The sequence below is a fragment of the Staurois parvus genome, unplaced genomic scaffold, assembly GCF_062004578.1.
Source record: "Staurois parvus isolate SC_StPar_1 unplaced genomic scaffold, SC_StPar_1.0 ptg000120l, whole genome shotgun sequence".
NCBI lineage: Eukaryota > Metazoa > Chordata > Amphibia > Anura > Ranidae > Staurois > Staurois parvus.
In genome coordinates, this window is record NW_028317916.1 from 7,566,034 (window position 1) to 7,587,621 (window position 21,588).

General features: G+C 38.7%; 1 protein-coding gene across 6 annotated transcripts in view; it reads right to left on the minus strand.

Moving 5' to 3' along the window:
- The window catches only part of CADPS2 (calcium dependent secretion activator 2), a 694,049-nt gene that overhangs the window by 442,424 nt on the left and 230,037 nt on the right, over nucleotides 1-21,588 (minus strand). For all 6 annotated transcript variants that reach the window (XM_089672135.1, XM_089672134.1, XM_089672133.1 and 3 more), the window contains exons 10-13: nucleotides 17,698-17,806; nucleotides 17,372-17,575; nucleotides 12,457-12,593; nucleotides 9,382-9,569 (exon numbers count right to left, since the gene is read on the minus strand). In XM_089672135.1, the coding sequence (XP_089528261.1) occupies nucleotides 9,382-9,569; nucleotides 12,457-12,593; nucleotides 17,372-17,575; nucleotides 17,698-17,806 (638 nt within the window). The remainder of the gene's footprint in view (nucleotides 1-9,381; nucleotides 9,570-12,456; nucleotides 12,594-17,371; nucleotides 17,576-17,697; nucleotides 17,807-21,588) is intronic.

Here is a 21,588-nt window from a genome sequence, read left to right on the forward strand (position 1 = left end):
GGAAAAAGTCTCACATATGTGGTATCGCCATACACAGGAGGAGTAGCAGAATGTGTTTTGTGGTGTAATTGCAAGTATGCATATGCCGTGTGTGAGAAACAACTTGTTAATATGACAATTTTGTGTAAAAAAAAAAATAATTTCTTCATTTTCCCAAAACTTGATGGAAAAAAAGACAATTCACCATGCCCCTTACTAAATAGCTTGGACTGTCTACTTTCCAAAAAGGGGTTATTTGGTGGATATTTGTACTTTCCTGGCATGTTAGGGCCTCAAGAAATGAGACAGACTGTCAGTACATCAGGTGTGATCAATTTTCATTGATTGGTACCATAGCTTGTAGACTATAACTTTCACACAGACTAAATAATATACCCTGATTTGGGTTATTTTTACCAAAGAAATGTAGCAGTAAAAATTTTGGTCTAAATTTATGAACAAAATGTGCTTATTTGCAAAATGTTTAAATAGAAACAAAAAAAATGTGTTTTTTTTTTAATTTTTCCCTTTTTTTGCTTACTTCGCAAAAAAAACTGTGGTGATTAAGTACCATCAAAATAAATCTCTATCTCTGTGAAAAAATTATAAAAGTTTTGTTGAGGTACAGTGTAGCATGACTGAGTAACTGCCATTCAAATTGCGAGAGCACTAAAAGATGAAAATTGGTCTGAGCAGGAAGGGGGTAAAAGTGCCCTGTATTGAAGTGGTTAATGTTGAAATTTGTATATCAGAAGTGGATAAAAGACTTGCATGATGGAAGTAGACAGAGAGTTTCTATCACTTCCACTTACTCCATAGCTGGTCCAATGGTAGTGCTGACCAAGGTTTTTGGCCTCACCTCAGGGTTATCCATGAGCCAAGGGGTGGTTCTCCATTAACTGTGGTTTACCTGTATCATTTTACAATGCCTATCTGTGAAGCTTTGCGCATTAATGTTCACATACAAATCGACATGCACATGTGACACTAAGCGATGTTTACCAAGGTGTTTAATTACCTTTTGTACAAATAAACATTTTTTGGGGGGAAACAGCCTGTTTGGACAGTTTCACTGAGTTAATTATTTTAAGATTGGTATACAATATTTTAGGTCAATTCTAGTCTGTATAAGAATATAAATGTGGTTTCCTAAATAAATGCAAAATACACTTCAGATTTTGAAGGCATTAAACACAACCTGGTTTCCAATAATCATTAAATACTGAACTACAATAATTACACTTTTGAAAAAATATTATAAAACCCAATTAAAAGTGTTTGTTGAAAACCGAATTAGATTTGATTAGTAGATTAACACATAGGCACAGTATACCAACAGGAAGCTGTTTAATTACAAATCTCTAAAAAACAGGAACAGCTTTTTTCATACCTCCAATATATTGACAATAGACTTAAAATGTAAAAACAAAATCATATTCAGTATTTCCTAGAGTATTTGCCAATCCTACATACATTCTCTGTATTATTTTGTCCACAGCCTTCTATGCATATAAAACAATGTTGATGAGATTCTACAATTAAACACTATCAGCAATAGTGACATATTATTTCACTAAAACTATGGCACCACTATCTTACAAATCGGCCATGTAACTGAGTATACTTGGTTTACAGCAGACATACGACATTAATAGAGCAAAGAATAACAAAAAAAAGCTTAACAACATATACCCACCAAAGAAAGCGATGTTCGGATTACATTAAACTGCTGAAGGCTAAAATCAAATTAGATTCTAACTGTCAGGGATCCCCTCGATCCCCGCCGCGATGGTCCCGGCGCAGGCGCAGTATGCCGCACTGTGCAGGGACGCGGGCTCTAGGTCCGGGCCGGCCGCGGCGCGTGAGTTCGCGCATGCGCAATAGGAGCCGCGGCCGCCCGCTGGGCACCAATGGCAGCGCAGGGCGCGATATTTAAACGGCCCTGAGCTGTCATTCAGTGCCTTCTGGTCTTGTCCTTGCCCTGTATCCTGTATCTGAACCTGAACCTGCAAGTTGCTGACCCGGATTGTACCTGACCACTGCTGAATTCTCCTGCCCAGACCCTTGCTTTGCCTGACCTCTCTTCCGTATGTCCCCTATTGGATTTGACCTACTGTTGATGACCTGGCGTGTGACCCGACTATTCTCTGCCCGCTGCCTTGTACCGTGCTGTCCTCCCCGTTACCGACCCGGCTTGCCTGACTCTGCACTTGCTCATCCATCCATCCATCCATTCCTCTCAGCGGGGTTCCCAGACCTCCTCATATCAGGCTCTCTCCCGTGGGAGCCCCTGGCGACCACCCCTACCACTGACGGGTGCCCTCAGTAAGCACGACCTGGTCCCGGGGTACTCCAAGTCCATCCCCACCATCAGGGGCTCTGGTGAACAAGTACTCTGGGACTTAGACTCCGTGCGCTGGGGACGCCTGATTAGTGGAGTGCTAGTGGTGTCGCCAGGCGGTCCCTTACACTAACTGTACCTTCATGCTTTATATAATGTTAAATAAGGGGCACAGTGGTATCGGCAAATTATATAAACATTAGGCATCCTTTTTCCTGCTTTTCTTCTGGGGGAAGCGGTAAGCGAGAGAAAGCAGAAATTAATTTGAAATGCGCTATAGGAGAGTATAGTAAAGCCTTGCAAATGTTCTTAAATCATCTCATTTATTTGTTAAATAGGGTATACAGTGGGTCACAATTTAATAATGCTTTCAGGATTTTATACTTGTGGTATTTACTTAGGTCAAAACGGTAATTATCATTTTAGTGGGTTAATTAACATGTTTCGTTTTCATTTTCCTTGATTACCCAATTAGAAATACAAATTTCAAAATGTGAATGCCAATCTCCAAGCATCTGCACAGCACAAGGGAAAGTAATACTGCCATGCTTACAAATTATACACCAATTTCCCTTTCTTCTGTTTGTACTACAAAACATAGCTATTCACATTAAAAGGCAAATCAGCGTCATCAACTGGTAGATTGCATAGGTAAATGCAACAGACCAATCAGCTACATCCATATACATATGAAGTCTTTTAATGGCAATTAAAAGGGTTTGAAAACATTTGCACCAACAATAAATGTTCAAGAACAATGGCTCTGTGGCTCTTGGTGAATCTGTCCAGCTCTGTAAAAACATTAACATATATTACAATAATACTTATTTCCCTCAGAAAAAAAAGGTTTGCTTGGTGACTGCTAATTTGAAAACATTACTGTCACGGGGAAAAATCCAATAAAGGCCTGCAAAGTTTATTAAACAGGAAAAAATCTAACTTGGCTGCACAGGCCAAATAGCAGCTTTGTGAGTTGCTGGCAAGCATTTTCTAATATGAGGGAAAGAATATAGTGAACCTGCATCTCTCCAAGGTGTTTAATTGGGGTCTGCAGTCTCTTTGTTTTTCTACATTTGTCTTTATCTCCCTCAGCAGGACTTACAAAGCTAAAATGTTTGACAATATGACAGCCTTGACCTCTGACCTACTGTAAGATATATTGCATGGGAAATTTTCTTCTACCTTTCATCTCATTGCTGCTTGAAGGTAGCTGAGTGGGTGAAGGCATTGTATGTACTAGGCTTGTGTATGTGGTTGTATCTCTGCCTTTCATACTATTTGTGTTTGCTGTCCTTGGTTCTTTTTATACATGTTTCTATAATAGCCAAGGCATTTCTCTGGTTCTGATAATGTTCTCCTAAAACACTCCAAAAATTATTTAACTCATCCACTACTGTGCATCAGCTTCTCAAACAATAGCATTCAAGATGACGGATGACCATTTATTCTTTAGTTATTATACACACCTGTATAGCTGTGTTCGTCCTATTCCCAAAGGTGCTTACTGCCCAATGTTCCTATACATGCACACATAGTGTGGCTGGTTTGAGTGGAAGAAAATCACAATGGGTTCCAGCAGATTGTCAGTCATCCAAAAATGGGTACATGTCTTAGTAAAACTCTGACCGCTATGAAAGCTATGCGTCAGTGTTAATCAACTGCTTAGAACGTTACATACACTACTGTTGCTGTGGTCTGGTGTGATTCAGCCCAGTCTCATTGAGGCCCAGTCTCATAAGTCAAGCCCCTGAGCAATGGTTTTATAAATCATATATACAGCACAGTAAATCAAAGAAATGAACATCTTCTGCTGGCTTGATAACTAAAAATGAACAATTGGAAAGGCCTTGTGTATGGCCAACTAACATGGCCCCAGTGTTGTGTGATGCCGCAGCAGAGGAATGAGCGATTAACAAGCAACACATTACTGTTACTATTCTCTATCTGATTATAACAGATGGCTACAAGGACATATTTATTGTATTCAGTCAGCAAACATGTCATTGTGGAACGGTCTTACATGCCTATAACTTCAGTCACCTTTTTATTTCACAATTGGAGGTATTTCAACCAAGATTTTTGCTGGCTGAAACTACAGTGAGGTGAATGCTAAAAACTGAAATAATACAGTAATTTTTTTCTACTTTGGAGGAATTAAACCAGTCCTTAAAAATGCTAAAACGTGCCGCATAACCCATGATACTCTATCGTACATCATGCAGATCCCCACAGCACTTCACATCTGGTCTATAACTAAGGTAGACAGCATCACTGCATTATAGCAAGGATAATACCATGTCATGCATTTCAATGCCATCAGTTTAGAACATTTAACATGAAGATAGATTCACGTGAAATTGACCAAATATGGCTTGTGATGGATGTTGCATCTGACCACGGCCATCTTTACCAACTTAGATGACCCATGAGCAGCTCAGAGGAGTGACCAATGGAATGACACAGTCTTTACAAGCCTTCAATTATCCCACCTTCAGACCAGTTTTCTACATATATTATGCAATTTGTATGTATTTCAATATATTTATTGAAATACCTACAAAGTGCATTTTGGGAACTTGTATATTATTGTCCAGCATGAAATTACTATTTGAATGAATACAAATATGATGGGTATCAGATGGCTATTTCACCTAGGAGAGGTAATGTGTCCAGTTTGCCTCCAGTACCTTCTAATATAGTGGTGTCAGCACTTAAAATGCTGCTAATTAATTGATACAGTTAAATATGTCCTTATTCTGGCAGTACAGTTATCTCAGGTGTTATAACATCTACTGAAGCTTTGATTCTCCAAGAAGAGATACAAAAGTATATTTGCTAATTACTCCAGCTAAACTATTTACAAAAGTTGGTTAGCTAGGAAAGTTATCTGCTTAAGGTTAGCAATTACGTTTTTATGACGGCTATCAGAGTGAGACTGACATGTGTATTGTGTTAATTTCTGTTAGGGGGGTTATGATACATAAATCAAAGGGTTATGTGTTTGCCATGCTTTGGTTTTGATGTTGGTTAATTTGGACAGGAGGTTCTGCTGTGTCTATCAACAGGCTGATAAGGATGTTTGGAATGCACCCAAGAGGTTGTTCTTATAGTAGATGCATGTCATGGGATTATGAAAAAGGAGTCACTGCTGTTATGCGTCTCCTATTGTTACAAAATGCCATGGCTAACTTGGGAATTTTGAACAACATGGCTGCCTTGTGTCATCTCACACATTTTTTGGTATTCCCAGTATGCATTATCATCACACTCTATACACACATATTCATAAATATTTATTCACAAAGTCAAAACAAATATATACTTTTATTCTATAAAGAATTCCTGTCTTGCATAAGAAAACTTCTATTGTAGTGGGAGGCCCTGAGATCTGATAGGATGTAGGAGAATAAAGGGAATATTTGTAAGGCAGTAGCAGGAATAGGAGAAGGGAATAGAAAGGTTGGAGGGAAAGAAAGAATAGTAAGAAAAAGGAAGAGTTTGAAGCAAGGATTGAGAAGAAAAATCATAGGTACAGAATGGAAAGTTGACAAGAGAAGGGAAGAGCTATATGGACCTGGGTAAATCGTTAGGGGGTTTGGGGGAGGGGAGGGGGGAATGCAAAATTTAGGTGAATGTCTGTATTTTGGATGTAAATGATATTTTGTTGTGTTTTTGTAATGGGGAAAAAAAAAAGTTTAAAAAGTTTAATAAAAGATTTAAATAAAAATAAAAGAAAACTTCTATTTAAAGGGGTCCCACACTAGTGCAAATAAGGTTCGGCTCAGATAATGACATTTTAACGCATGCATTGGAAAACACTAAAATGCATCAGTGGCAATGTCAGGCTAGGTTCACAGCTTTGACTTTCAAATTACATGCGTTTCGCATATCTTTTAATGGACATTTTGCACATACCTCGGTATGTATTTTTGATACATTTTCATACAGGTCAATAAAAACTATTTGGGTTTTAATTAGAAGCTGAAACACATCATACATGAGTTTTTGCATGCATTAGCATTGACTTCTACAGACCTCAAAGTTCATGAAAGTAGATTAAAACACGACTCTGTGCAATTTACAAAAATGTGCTGCAGTGCACAAATGTGAACAGGCTCTGTCTATAACATTGCCTTTGCTGACATACAGTATGCATTTGCATTTGAACAATTTCTGACATAAACAATAAAATGCAAGTGTGTGAACAGGGCTCTATATAGACGCGTGTGTGTGATGAGCCATAGAGTGTTTTTTAAAATAGGTCAGGTATGTTTTTTTATTTATCTGCTTTCAAGCATTTTGAGGGCCATAGAAGTCAATAGTAATGCATAAAAGCACATATATGATGTGATTCGCATGTGTTTTCAGACTCTGGCAACCTAAATAGTTTTTTATTGTCCAACATGAAAACTGCATGAATATCCAGGCATGCAAAAAGCACATATAAGCATGCTCCACGCTTTCACATATGGATTGCTATAATGTTGTGATGTAATCATTGTTTTTCCATCCAGTAGCTACAGTGGATATATAAACTCTACACACCCCTGTTAAAATGTCAGGTTTCTGTGACGGAAAAAAATGAGACAAAGATAAATCATTTCAGAACTTGTTCCACCTTATTGTGACCTATAAACTGTACAACTCAATTGAAAAACAAATGAAAATGTTTTTTTTTGGAGGAGGAGGAGGGAGGGAGAGTAAACATAAAAAACTTAATAATGTGGTTGCATAAGTGTGCACACCCTCTTATAATTGGAGATGTAGCTGTGTTCAGAATTAAGCAATCACATTCAAAGTCATGTTAAATAGGAGTCAGTACATACCTGCCATCATTTAAAGTGCCTCTGATTAACCCCAAATAAAAGTTCAGCTGTCTAGTAGCTCTTTCCTACCATTTTCCTAGTCACATCCTACAGCAAAAACCATTGTCCGCAGAGAGCTTCCAAAGCATCAGAGGGATCTCTTTGTTAAAAGGTATTAGTCAAGAGAAGGGTACAAAACAATTTCCAAGGCATTAGATATACCATGGAACACAGTGAAGACAGTCATCATCATGTGGAGAAAATATGGTGCAACAGTGACATTACCAAGAACTGGACGTCCCTCCAAAATTGATGAAAATACGAGAAGTAAACTGGTCTGGGAGGCTGCCAAGTGGCCTACAGCAACATTAAAGGGGTTGCAGGAATATCTGGCAAGTACTGGCTGTGTGGTACATATGACAACAATCTCCCATATTCTTCATATATCTGGGATATGGCGTAGAGTGTCAAGACGGAAGCCTTTTCTTATGAAGAAAAACATCCAAGCCCGGCTAAATTTTGCAAAAACACATCTGAAGTCTCCCAAAAGCATGTGGCAAAATGTGTTATGGTCTGATGAACCAAGGTTGAACTTTTTGGCCATAATTCCAAAAGATGTGTTTGGCGCAAAAACAACACTGCACATCACCAAAAGAACACCAATCTCACAGTAAAGCATGGTGGTGGCAGCATCATGCTTTGGGGCTGTTTTATTTCAGCTGGAGCTGGGGCCTTAGTCAAGGTAAAGGGAATTATGAACAGTCCCAAATACCAGTCAATATTGGCCCAAAACCTTCAGACTTCTGCTAGAAAGCTGACCATGAAGAGGAACTTCATTGTCCGGAAAGTACTCACCGCTGGTGGTGCTGGGGCTCACCTGCTGTGTGGGCTGCAGTATCAGTTCCCACCAGTGGGTGCTTTTCAGCAGCCAGGATCTCACTCCTGCAATCAAGCCATCACCTGAGGCTGATTGCAGGAGGTGTATTTAAGCAGTGCCTTGGTGTTTTCCCATGAGCCCCTGTATCTGCATCCTGTCTACCTGCCTGATCCCCCTGCTTGACTCTGATAGAAATCCGCCTGCACCGACCCTGGCTATTCCTGACCATTCTCCTGCCTGCTCCTTTTGTACCTTATCTGCCTAATTGATCCTGACCCGGCCTGCCTGACCATTCTACTTCTCCAGCTCTGTCTACGCCTGTGTTCCTGAGCATCTACTTATTAGTTGAAGGTTTGGTTTTGGTTACACGGTGCGTTTCTGTATATTGGTGTAAACGCTTAATAAATTATATTATTACATCATTCCTGCAGTCTGCTATTCCCTGTGTCTGTCCACACGTCTCTGGTCATATCCAGATCCTTGACATTCATCTTTCGGCATGACAACGACTCAAAGTATACATCCAAATCAACAAAGGAATGGCTTCACCAGAATGGCCGAGCCAGAGTCCAGAACTGAATCTGATCGAAAATCTGTGGGGTGATCTGAAGAGGGCTGTTCATAGGAGATGCCCTCGCAATCTGACAGATTTGGAGTGTTTTTGCAAGGAAGAGTTTGCAAATATTGCCAAATCAAGATGTACCATGCTGATAGACTCATACCCAAAAAGACTGAGTGCTGTAATAAAATCAAAAGGTGCTTCAACAAAGTATTCATTTAAGGGTGTGCACACTTATGCAACCATATTATTTTAGTTTTACTTCCCTCCACCTAAAAGATTTCCATTTGTTGTTCAACTGAGTTGTACAGTTTATAGCGAACATTAAAGCTGGAAAATGTTCTGAAATGATTTATCTTTGTCTTATTTTTTTACTTCACAGAAACCTGACATTTTAACAGGGATGTGTAGACTTTTTATATCCACTGTAAATGCCAGGAAAGTTGATTTTATGTTTTGCAGATATCAATATGCTGTAGCACTGCTGTTTAAATAACCATGCTTTGATATGCTGTAGTGTGTTGAGGTATACTGTACATTGCAATTATCAAGGTTAGCAGTTGTTAACAGTGTTAATATGAGCAAAGAACCTCAAGCTCTATAACTTATAACTGAATCTATCAATATACTTGTTAGTTGATGCTTAGGTATACTGTACATCAAAATTATCAATTTTAGCAGTTAATGTTAATCTTAATAATGTTAAAGTGAGCAAAGAACCTCAAGCCCTATACAACTGAATCTAGCAATGTACTTGTTAGTTGTTATCATAACTAATCATCTATAACTTGCCATAGACAAAAATCTGTATTATAAGTACCTGTTTCCATGAACATGAGAGGCACAGAAGGCAAAGCTATAATGAAGCAGTGTTGGGTCAATGACAGACCCAGTTTCAGCATGTTCAATTAGCTCCCTCAGATAGCACAGATGTCGATGGCAACCCCGAACACCATATCGAGCACAGTACTCATCTAAAACAAAGACTTGGCCAGGACTAAACCAGCCCTAAACATAAAAGAGAAAAATAACTGTAAACAGAAATGTGGTGAAAAGTCAACTGGTATATTTTTTTAAAGTAGAACTATAGACAAAACTTTTTTTTTCCATTTTGGATAGAGTAATGGAGGGTTAAAACCTGTGGTTTTTTTTTTTATACCATCTGTGCCCCATTAGGGAGATTTACCTTTACTGCACTTCATGTCCCAGAGCCAAAACAGCAGTGAGAGGAAATCCCTACAAATTAAGGGAACTGGACAAATTTCCCCTCTATTACTGTTCTGGGGAAAACTCATTTACGAATGGTCCAGTTGCTGCTGTGCTCCCCACGGCACTATGATGCCTGCCACCAATGTTCACAGTTCTTCAACTGACACCCTTGAGTAATTGCTAAAGAATTGTAATCATTGGTGGCAGACATGAAGGAGCAACAATATAAAAGGCTAAGAAAAGGCTAGAACAACACTGTTATAGAACATAAAATATGATACTGGGGGCACAGCAGAGAAATACACAGCAGCATGTTTCCCTAGTAAAACACACACAGCACTTAGTTAACACTTTGATCGCCCCAGATGTTAACCCCCTTCCTGTCCAGTGTCATTAGTACAGTGTGAATGACTTTATGACAAAATTTGATTTTTAAAATGTTTTACTGAATATGTGTTCTAGCAAAAAAGTGAAAAAAAATTAAAAATGCAGAGGTTATGAAATGCCACCTTACGAAAGCTCTATTTGTGGGGAAAAAAGGACATACATTTCATTTATGTACAGCGTTGCATGACCATGCAATTGTCAGTTAAAATAACGGAGCGCCGTATCGCAAAAAATGGCTTGGTCAGGAAGAGGGGGTAAAGCCTCTGGAGGGAAAGTAGTTAATCTACACTCAGTACCCCGTAATGACAAAGTGAAAACAGTGTTTTAGAAATGTTTGTAAATGTATTAAAAAGGAACAACTGAAATATTACATTTGCATAAGTATTCAGACCCTTTGCAACAACACTTGAAATTTAGCTCAGGTGCCTCCCATTTCTCTTGATCATTGCTGAGATGTTTCTACACCGTGACTGAACTCCACATGTGGTAGATTAAACTGATTGAAAATGATTTGGAAAGGAACACACCTCTTTATAAAAGGTTTCACAGCTGACAATGCACACTGTATCAGAGCAAAAGCTATGAGATCAAAGGAACTGCCTGCAGAGCTCAGAGACAGGATTATTGCAAGGCACAGATCTGGGGAAGGGTACAAAGAAATTTTTGCTCCACTGAAGGTACCTAAGAGCACAGTGGCCTACATAATTCTCAAATGTAAGATGTTTGGCACAATCAGGACTTTTATACTGCTGGTCACTCGGCCAAACTGAGCAATCGGGTGAAAAGGGCATTAGTAAGAGAGATGGCCAGGAACCTGATGGTCACTCTGAATGAGCTTGAGACCCTGTGTGGAGATGGGACAAAGTTCCAGAAGGACAACCATCACTGCAGCCCTCCACTGATCTGGGCTTTATAGTAAAGTGGCTAAGCAGAAGCCTTTCTTCAGTGCAAAACACATGAAAGCCCACTTGAAGTTTGCAAAAAAGCACCCGAAGGACTCTGACTGTGAGGAGCAAGATTCTCTGGTCTGATGAAACCAAGATTGAACTGTTTGGCCTCAATTCTAAATGTTATGTTTGGAGGAAACTAGGCTCATCACCTGCCCAATACCACTTCAACAGTGAAGCATGGTGGTGGCAGCATCATGCTGTGGGTTTTTTTCAAGCAGAATGGACTGGGAGATTGGTCAGAGTTGAGGGAAAGCTGAATGGCGCAAAGTACTGAGATACGTTCAATGAAAACCTGTTCCATAGCATTCAGGCACTCAGACTTGGCTGAATGTTCACCTTCCAACATGACAACAATCCTAAGCACACAGTCTGAAGTGAATGTTCTGAAGTGGCCCGGCCAGATCCTTGATCTGAACCTTATTGAACATCTCTGGAGAGACCTGAAAATTGCTGTCCACCAACACTCCCCATCCATCCTGACTGAGCTTAAGAAGATTTTCAAAAAAGAATAGCAGTCCAGGTGTGTAAAGCTTGTTGAGTCATACCCAAAAAGTCTCGAGGCACCAAAAGGTACTTTGTCAAAATAAAGGGTCTGAATACTTAGGTACATCTAATTTCCGTATTTATTTTAATAAATTCACATTCTAAAAATTTGTTTTCACTTTGTCATTATGGGGTACTGAGTGTAAATTAATGAGAAAAAATTACAACAACTGTAGTATTCGGCTGCAACATAACAAAATTGAAAAAGTGAAGAGGATCTTAATACTTTATGAATGCACTGTATGCTTAGGAGTAATAGATAACTGGGCAAAATTGTGAAAGAAAATGATAAAAAGAAGCATTATTCAAATATGACATGTTCCAATATCCCGGTAGAACAAATATTCCTCAATTCATTTGTATAAAATTATCTCAGTATAAAATTCAGTCTCTTTGTATGAACCATCTGAAATGTGTATAATTTCAAAGATACCCATTAAATTACTTTTCTGTGACTTAACACAACTCACAGTTACATCATTCCAAGATATCAGATCATTGCAGGAACATGCTGGTGTTGCAAACCCCATAGTGGAATCTCCCACCTTTAGTAAGCTTTCAGTTGTCATTCTCTCTTTGAAAAGCTTTTAAGTCACATTTCAAAGATGGTCAGAGCCTGTTCTCATGCTATTGAGTGGCACAGCAGCAATCTTCACGTGTATAATTTTCAAATTTGAGGGCAATCGATTGAAATCCTTTATCCCAAATCCAAGCACACTTACAAAATGAGTTTGGAAAGATCTGCCACTTTGTAACAACTATTTCACACTTCATTGCACTAAGCCTACATACATACTAGTACTCACCAGACAAGAATAAGAATCATTTAGTCGGTGTTCCAATGTTTGCTGCTGCAGTACTTTGAAAAGGGAGGCATGGTCATATCTGCAGGGATTAGCAGAAATAAACTCATCCATTCCATGTCTCTGGCCACGATCTGTGCCTGCACAAAGAAAAGGCAATGTACATAACAAGCTACTCTTAGCAACACATAGCATTGATATATTATATTACATTTACAGTTTTTTTCTATCTACACTCCATTTCAAAAAGTGATCAACACACAGACTTGAGCTTAAATCAGTGACGGCTTGATGATATGACCTTGGTGAATTTCAAAGCACTTAGCAAACATCCAGTCTAAATAGAAAATGGTCAGAGAAAAAGCTCTACTACATTGCACATTTCCACCCTTCCATTGTTCTTCCTGGGAATGTATCTACAGCAGCACAAACAACGACATAGAAATACACATTCATCAGAACTAGCAATCTATTTTTCAAATGGCAAACTAGAGCAGAAATGAACATGTCAGTAAAAGGTAGGTCACTTCCAGTCTTTGTTTTGTATTATGCTTTTAATGAGACAAACCTTGGTAGAGTAATGGGAAGTGTTGCATATAGCAACAAGAAAAAGTATTTATAACCTTCAAGCAAAAACGGCAAAGAAAACAGAGCAGTACATGGCTGACAATACCGATCTCCTTCATACTACAATGTCCTAAATGGCAGTCGAAGGACAAGCATATTGTTCTTCACAGATGCATCTTTCAACGCCTTCAGACCCCGCGGGTCTATCAGAAGGCGAGCTCTTATGATTGCTTTCGTTAATGCTATGTTTTGTTAAAAACATCCATGTGAATCATCTATCATATACAGACATCAAAAGCCAAGAGGATTTAGCTATCCAACAGAACACTAGCTCAGTTTGATACCAAGGTTCATTTTGGGTGAGCAATCTACTCAAAATGGCCCCATACAAAGGGGCCTTTGGCTCTTTGTTCTTTAAAATTTAAATGTCTATCTTTTTATGTTAGTTACTATAAATGTACCATCCTAAATGTACTTTAAACATACGACAGGCTACTAACTTGAGGGTTCTAAAGAGAGCAAGACAAAGACTTATTGATCAAAGCCAATTACAGAATCTGGTCCCTCATAAAACTCCATATTGATCTGTGGCCATGATGCTAACATAATCAGTCACATTGAGGAATTTAGCCCAAGATTATATTGATCTGTGTCAAGTTCAACAGCCAACTAGATTTGCAGATGGAAGAATTATTTCATTCAAGCTGAAAGAAGTGCAGCTTTAGATACTACAATATCAGAACAGTCAGCTTTGCACTTTCAAAGCAAAAGTCAAATTCATCTGACAGATTCTGCAAGGTAAATGCAAGATAGAAGCACAATAGAAACTGTGGAGATCTGAACAATACTATACAAAAGACATATCGGGTGTATCATAAAGTCAAAACAGTATAACCCTTGCAAAATTCGTTATGGCTAACCTGCAAATATAGTGGGTTTCTAGAAAAAGGTATGCAAGTATAATATAAAGTATATTTACATTTTCACATGGCCTAAGATTGAACACAGTTGAACATGGCGAAGCAAAAACTTTATTTTGCACTATATACAGAAATAGCATTAGCACACATTTGTTTTACCAAAGCACTACTAGAGAACTGAAACATACAAATAGGTTTAATAAGTGCTTTTAAGTATATAAATACAATAAGAATTAAATGTATCAATTTTAAAGCATTCTGTAACTGAAAGCTGAACTCAAAGCAGTTATAAAAGACAAAAATTAATGCTGCTCTGTAATATTCCTCAAAGTGTTGGAATTTTTCTATTTGCTAATGGCCTTGACATTTGAGTGTAAAGTGTCCAATAAAAGTTGGTACAGATATGAGTATGCACCTCAAGATGCCTGCACCTCATACCTGCTAGCGGTTTTCTTTTTTTTTTTTTTTTAAGTGTCAGTCACTTAAATTCAGACATTGAATGAAACCAGAAGGTCTTCATATCTTGATGGCTCTAATCCCTGATCTAAAAACACTAACTGAGCATATTTATATTCAACCATGAAATGTCACATTCTGCAAACATTCACTGCAGGTGAACCAATCCTGGTAACTTTAAACACATGGACCAGGAATACAGTTGTGTTCAAAATAATAGCAGTCAGACATCACTAACCTGATCAATCACTGTTTTTGGTAGAAATATTTCTACATGGCAAATAATTTACTAGCAGGTGTAGTAGAGTAATAGAAATCCAACAGACCCAACAGTCATGACATGCATGCTGCTGATTCTGTGTAATTGAATCACTAATTGAAAGAGGCATGTTCAAAATAATAGCAGTGTGGAGTTCTATTAGTGAGGTCATTCATTCTTTGAAAAACAGGTGGCAATGATTGCCCTTATTTAAGGAAGGAAGGCAGCAAATGTTGTACATGCTGGTTACAGTGCATTTCTCTCTGAAATTCTGAGGAAAATGGGTCGTTCCAGACATTGTTCAGAAGAACAGCGTAGCTTGATTAAAAAGTTGATTGGAGAGGGGAAAACATAGAAAGAAGTGCAGAAAATGATAGGCTGCTCAGCTAAAATGATGGCAAATGCTTTAAAATGGCAACCAAAACCTGAAAGATGTGGAAGAAAGCAAAAAACTACCATTCGAATGGATAGCCAAAATGGCAAGGACTCAGCCAACAATCAGCTCCAGGAAGATCAAAGAAGGTCTAAAGTTACCTGTGAGTACTGTTACAATTCGAAGACGCCTATGTGAAGCCAAGCTATCTGCAAGAAGCCCCCGCAAAGTCCCACTGTTGAAAAAAAGATGTGCTGAAGAGGTTACAATTTGCCAAAGAGCACATTGACTGGCCTAAAGCGAAATGGCGCAACATTTTGTGGACTGATGAAGGTAAGATTGTTCTTTTTGGGTCTAGTGGCCAGAGGCAGTTTGTCACACGACCCCCAAACACTGAATTAAAGCCACAGTACACTGTGAAGACAGGGAAGCATGGTTGTGCAAGCATCATGATACGGGGATGTTTCTCATACTACGGTGTTGGGCCTATTTATCGCATACCAGGGATCATGGATCAGTTTGAATACATCAGAATACTTGAAGAGGTCATGCTGCCTTATGCTGAAGAGGAAATGCCCTTGAAATGGGTGTTCCAACAAGACAACGACCCCAAACACACCAGTAAACATGCAACATCTTGGTTCCAGACCAACAAGATTGACGTTATGGAGTGGCCAGCCCAATCCCCGGATCTTAATCCAATAGAAAACTTGTGGGGTGACATCAAAAATGCAGTTTCTGAGGCAAAACCAAGAAATAGAGAAGAACTGTGGAATGTAGACCAATCATCCTGGGCTGGAATACCTGTTCACAGGTGCCAGATGTTGGTTGACTCCATGCAACACAGATGTACAGCAGTTCTCAGAAACAGTGCTTATACAACTAAATATCAATTAAGTGATTCAAAGGAAAGCAAAATCTTCAAACAGTCTAATATTCACTTTTCTTCAATTTTTTTTAGAGGAACAACACAAATTTGATATATTTTTCTTCATGTTTTTATTTGGAATAGAATATGTAGTGTTCCCAATGCATTTGTGTGTATGGAAATAAAAGCTATTAGAAGGATTTTGAGCTTTATTCACTTTTTTCAACACACTGCTATTATTTTGAACACAACTGTATATACCTGCCGTGTATGTTTAGTGACTGTTACATTCACAGTTTAATAAATAAACCCTAAGTGAAAGCCATGAAAAAAAGAGTGAGGAATGTTGATGCCTACCTTAAATCTTGACAGAGTGTGTATGGTAACATTTTTTTATTGCTTTCCCTGAGCATATTTTATTTGGGGGAATAGTGGTAGATAAGCAGACCTTTTTTAATGCAAAAGCCACTTTAAGAAAAAATCATTTAATTTTGCAGGATAATAAACAAAATAGGGAATCAGTGAACTACAGCACAAGCATGTAAACTGATGCTGGTTATTTTAAGATGAGATTTAAACTAGAATTATTCACAAGCAGTAATTTAGGTTTATATCAGAAATGTCTTGATAGAATGTATTGTCCACCTGCTACTGAAACCAAGCAAGTTGCCAATTAAATAAATGTGAAGGACATCAAGGGGTACATTTATATCTTAAGCAATAGAAACAAAGCACAAGCAGCAACCATAGAAGTGTAGTAATTTTATTAAAACATACAGTTAAAAGCATATGTGCACTCACATGTGGCTCAAATGAGCAGGCATATCACCCCTCATAGGAGGAGTCATTACTGTCCGGTTCAAGATGGATACCTGCATGCAGAGTTTGGCAAGGAAACGGCCAGGCACAGCAGAGAATGCCAGGAAGCAACTGCGAGTGTAAAGTGTCAGGAAAAACCAGCATTGTGTGCACGGCAAAGCAGGAAGAGTGGCAGCAGGTCCAGGATGGATGGATGACATCACAAGTCAACGTGGGCATGGTGTGTGGGCTTTTGCACACTCTGGCTAACTCACACTGACAAACTCTGCATGCAATTATCTATCTTGAGCCAGGTATCTATGACCCCTTCAGTGAGAGATGATTTGCCTACTTATTTGAACCACTTGTTTGTGCACACATGCTTTATACTTTATTTTAATAAAATTGCTACACTTAGATGGTCACGCCCTCTTGAGTTATATTGCTAAAGTTTGGAGGATTTACCCACTCTGTGCTTTAGAGGAGCTGCAAACATCCAGGAGTGACTGTTGTTTACACTGGACTTTTTAATGGGCTAGTCTCCACAACATATACTCCGTTTTGTGTTTTAAGGTTTACTGTACATATACATATTTCCTTTTTGACACTTTAAAATGGCAAAATGTCCATCTGGAAGAGACCATCAGTACCATTGTCTCAACATTAAAAATACTTACTTGGCAAAGGAGCTTCCATGTGAGCATTTATACCTTTTGGATTTGATTTCTGAGCATGGTTGGAAACAATGGGTTTATAAGACTGTCCTGTTGCTCTGTACATTGCTTGCACCCACAGTATTCGGTCTTGCTCATCATCGCAGGCAAATACCACAGTGTCCCCTTCTTTAACTGCATTGAAGAACCACCGACCACCCTGAAGACCTGATAATGTAGTGCAAAATAACAAACTGCCATTTAGTTGTAAGTAACCATGTGGATAGTTATGGTAATGCACATATACTACTACTAATAGACGAAGATGGCTGAAGCAAGTGACCCAATACCTGACTGAGGATCAGTGTAATCCACGGTGTATCCTTCAAGTTGCATCAGTTCCTGTGGCTCAGCTTTCTTCTCCCTGTAGCTACACATAGCAAATGTGTATTGGCTTACCTAAAAACAGACATAAAAATGTCAATTTGCTAAAAAATTATGACTAATTGATGTAAATCAAAAAGCTTTCCTTCACTATATACCATCTTTGGTACTCCAACCACTTTGAGACAAAAAATATTTTTTAAAAAAATGGACTCCATTAAAAATTACATTAAGGTGAAAGTTCACGCAGACAGTAAAATACAAAACTGAAATAACAACAGTGCATGCTATTTTATCTGAACAAAGATTTGGAATTCTGTTCATCAATTCTTGATTCACATACCTCTGCCATTCTTCATAATCAGGAAGTTCACTATTGTTTCCTGATTTGCTTTATTGTCCACTGGACATAGTTTGATGTTTCTGATTCTCTGTCTCTTGAACTGGCTCGAAGTGGACAGATGTTATAGGAAGCTATGTGGCTAAACCAGGAAATACATGTGTCACATTATATGATTGGCTGACCAGAACTAAAAATGTGTAGGTAATGTCATATATAATTCAAATCAGTATTTATTGGTTTGCCTAAAATTACATTCAACTCATATACAGCTTGATTTTGGCTAAATCAGCTCTACCCACCTTGCCAATAATTAATTTCTCCGTGTGTGTTAAGTTTATGTAAAGCTAAAACAGGTTTCTTTTGGTCTCAGGTAGAGTGCGGCTGTATTGAAACCTATATCAGAGGCTTTATTGCTGTCTCTGTTCTGGCTGGGGAGATTTACCCTGTTTAAGAGTAGATTTACCTTTACTTTTTGTAGTGTCTATGGCACAGGAACTGAAAGGAAGTACAGCAAGTAAAATAAGTATTGAACACGTCACCATTTTTCTAGGTACATATATTTCTAAAGGTGCTATTGACATGAAATGTTGCCACATGTTGGTAACAACTCATGCAATCCACACATACAAAGAAACAAAAACAAATAAGTTCAGAAATTAAGTTATGTGTAATAAAATTAAATGACACTGGGAAAAAGTATTGAACACACGAAGAAAGGGAGGTGCAAAAAGGTATGAAAAAGCCAAGACACCAGACGAAATCTATCAGTAATTAGAAAGCAATCCTGCCCCTTGTCAATGCAAATTAATATTAGCTGGTTCAGTCTCAACTGATGGCCTATAAAAAGGTGTCTAATTACCAAGCTGTCACATATCTCATGATGGGTAGAAGCAAAGCACTCTCTCAAGACCTTCGCAACCTTACTGTTGCAAACATACTGATGGCATTGGTTACAGAATGATTTATAAACTTCTGAATGTTCCAGTGAGCAGTGTTGGGCAATTATCAAAAAGTGGAAAAACATCATTTCTCCATAAACCGTCCCCGACCAGTGCTTCTTGCAAGATTTCTGACAGAGGAGTGAAAAGAATTATCAGAAGAGTTGCCCAAGAGCCAAGGACCACTTGTGCATAGCTTCAGAAAGACCTAGAATTAACAGGTACAATTGTTTCAAAGAAAAGATTAAGTAATGCACTCAACCACCATGGCCTGTATGCAAGCTCACCACGCAAGACACCATTGCTGAAAAAAAAGCATGTTGAAGCTCGTTTAAAATTTGCTGCACAACATTTAGACAAGCCTGTGAAATACTGGGAGAATATAGTCTGGTCAGATGAGACCAAAACTATACTCTTTGGATGCAATAATACACAGCAGGTTTGGAGGTCAGATGGCACTGCACATCACCCCAAAAACACCATACCAACAGTGAAGTTTGGAGGTGGGAACACCATGGTGTGGGGCTGTTTTTCAGCATACGGTACTGGTAAACTTCATGTCATTGAAGGAAGGATGAATGGAAAGATGTACCAACACATTCCTGATAAAAATCTGCTGCCGTCTACCAGGATGATGAAGATGAAACGATGGTGGACATTTCAGCAAGACAATGGTCCAGAACACAAAGCCAAAGAAACTCTCAATTGGTTTCAAAGAAAGAAAATAAAGCTGCTAGAATGGTCCAGCCAATCACTAGACTTGAATCCAATAGAAAATCTATGGAAAGAACTAAAGATCAGAGATCATAGAAGAGGCCCATAGAGCCTTCAAGATTAGAAGATTGTTTGTGTACAAGAATGGGCCAAAAATCACACCTGAGCAATGCATGCTACTAGCTTCTCCATACAGGAGAAGCTGTCCATACTTGAAGCTGTCATTACCATTAGAGATGAGCGAATCGAACCAGGCGAACCGGAATTCGAGTCGAATTTCAGGAAATATTGCCTACTTCGGGTGCGCGAATCGAACATTTCCCGATCAGCCGGCAAAAGTGTCCCTGCAGTGAGCTCCGCTATTTCTGACAGTTCTCTGACAGAAGGAACACATGTTTAGCGGTTGAAACATTGTATCTATTAGTTTACATTTAGGATACAGATGTTTCAACCACTGTACATGTGAAGAAGCTGTGAGAGAACTGTCAGAAATAGAGGAACTCTGCACATACACTTTTTGCCGGCTTGGAATTATTCTTCTTTTCATCCTACTTCTTCTTCTTCTTCATCTTCATCCTCAGAAGTATGGAGTTCCATGACATTCCCTCCATACAGCGGTTGAAACAGCTGTATGGAGTGAATGTCCCAGAACTGTCAGAAATAGACTATTTATGGCAGTTCTGGGACATTCACTCCATACAGCGGTTGAAACATTGTATCTATTTTTTTCCATAAATGACATTCTGCAAATACACTTAGAGGAGCGCTGCAGATACACTTTTTGCCGGCTTGGAATTAATCTTATTTTCATCCTACTTCTTCTTCTTCATCCTCATCCTCATCCTCATAAGAAGAAAAAGAAGAAGTAGGATGAAAATAAGAATAATTCCAAGCCGGCAAAAAGTGTATCTGCAGCGCTCCTCTAAGTGTATCTGCAGAATGTCATTTATGGAAAAAAATAGATACAATGTTTCAACCGCTGTATGGAGTGAATGTCCCAGAACTGTCATAAATAGTCTATTTCTGACAGTTCTGGGACATTCACTCCTTATAGCTGTTTCAACCGCTGTATGGAGGGAATGTCATGGAACTGTCAGAAATAGACTATTAATGACAGTTCTGGGACTCTGACAGTTCCATGACATTCCCTCCATACAGCGGTTGAAACAGCTGTATGGAGTGAATGTCCCAGAACTGTCAGAAATAGACTATTTCTGACAGTTCTGGGACAATCACTCCATACAGCTGTTTCAACCGCTGTATGGAGGGAATGTCATGGAACTGTCAGAAATAGACTATTAATGACAGTTCTGGGACTGTCCTTCCATACAGCGGTTGAAACATTGTATGTATTTGTTTCCATAAATGGATCCATTTATGGAAACAAATACATACAATGTTTCAACCGCTGTATGGAAGGACAGTCCCAGAACTGTCATAAATAGTCTATTTCTGACAGTTCTGGGACATTCACTCCATACAGCTGTTTCAACCGCTGTATGGAGGGAATGTCATGGAACTGTCAGAAATAGACTATTAATGACAGTTCTGGGACTGTCCTTCCATACAGCGGTTGAAACATTGTATGTATTTGTTTCCATAAATGGATCCATTTATGGAAACAAATACATACAATGTTTCAACCGCTGTATGGAAGGACAGTCCCAGAACTGTCATAAATAGTCTATTTCTGACAGTTCTGGGACATTCACTCCATACAGCTGTTTCAACCGCTGTATGGAGGGAATGTCATAGAACTGTCAGAAATAGACTATTAATGACAGTTCTGGGACTGTCCTTCCATACAGCGGTTGAAACATTGTATGTATTTGTTTCCATAAATGGATCCATTTATGGAAACA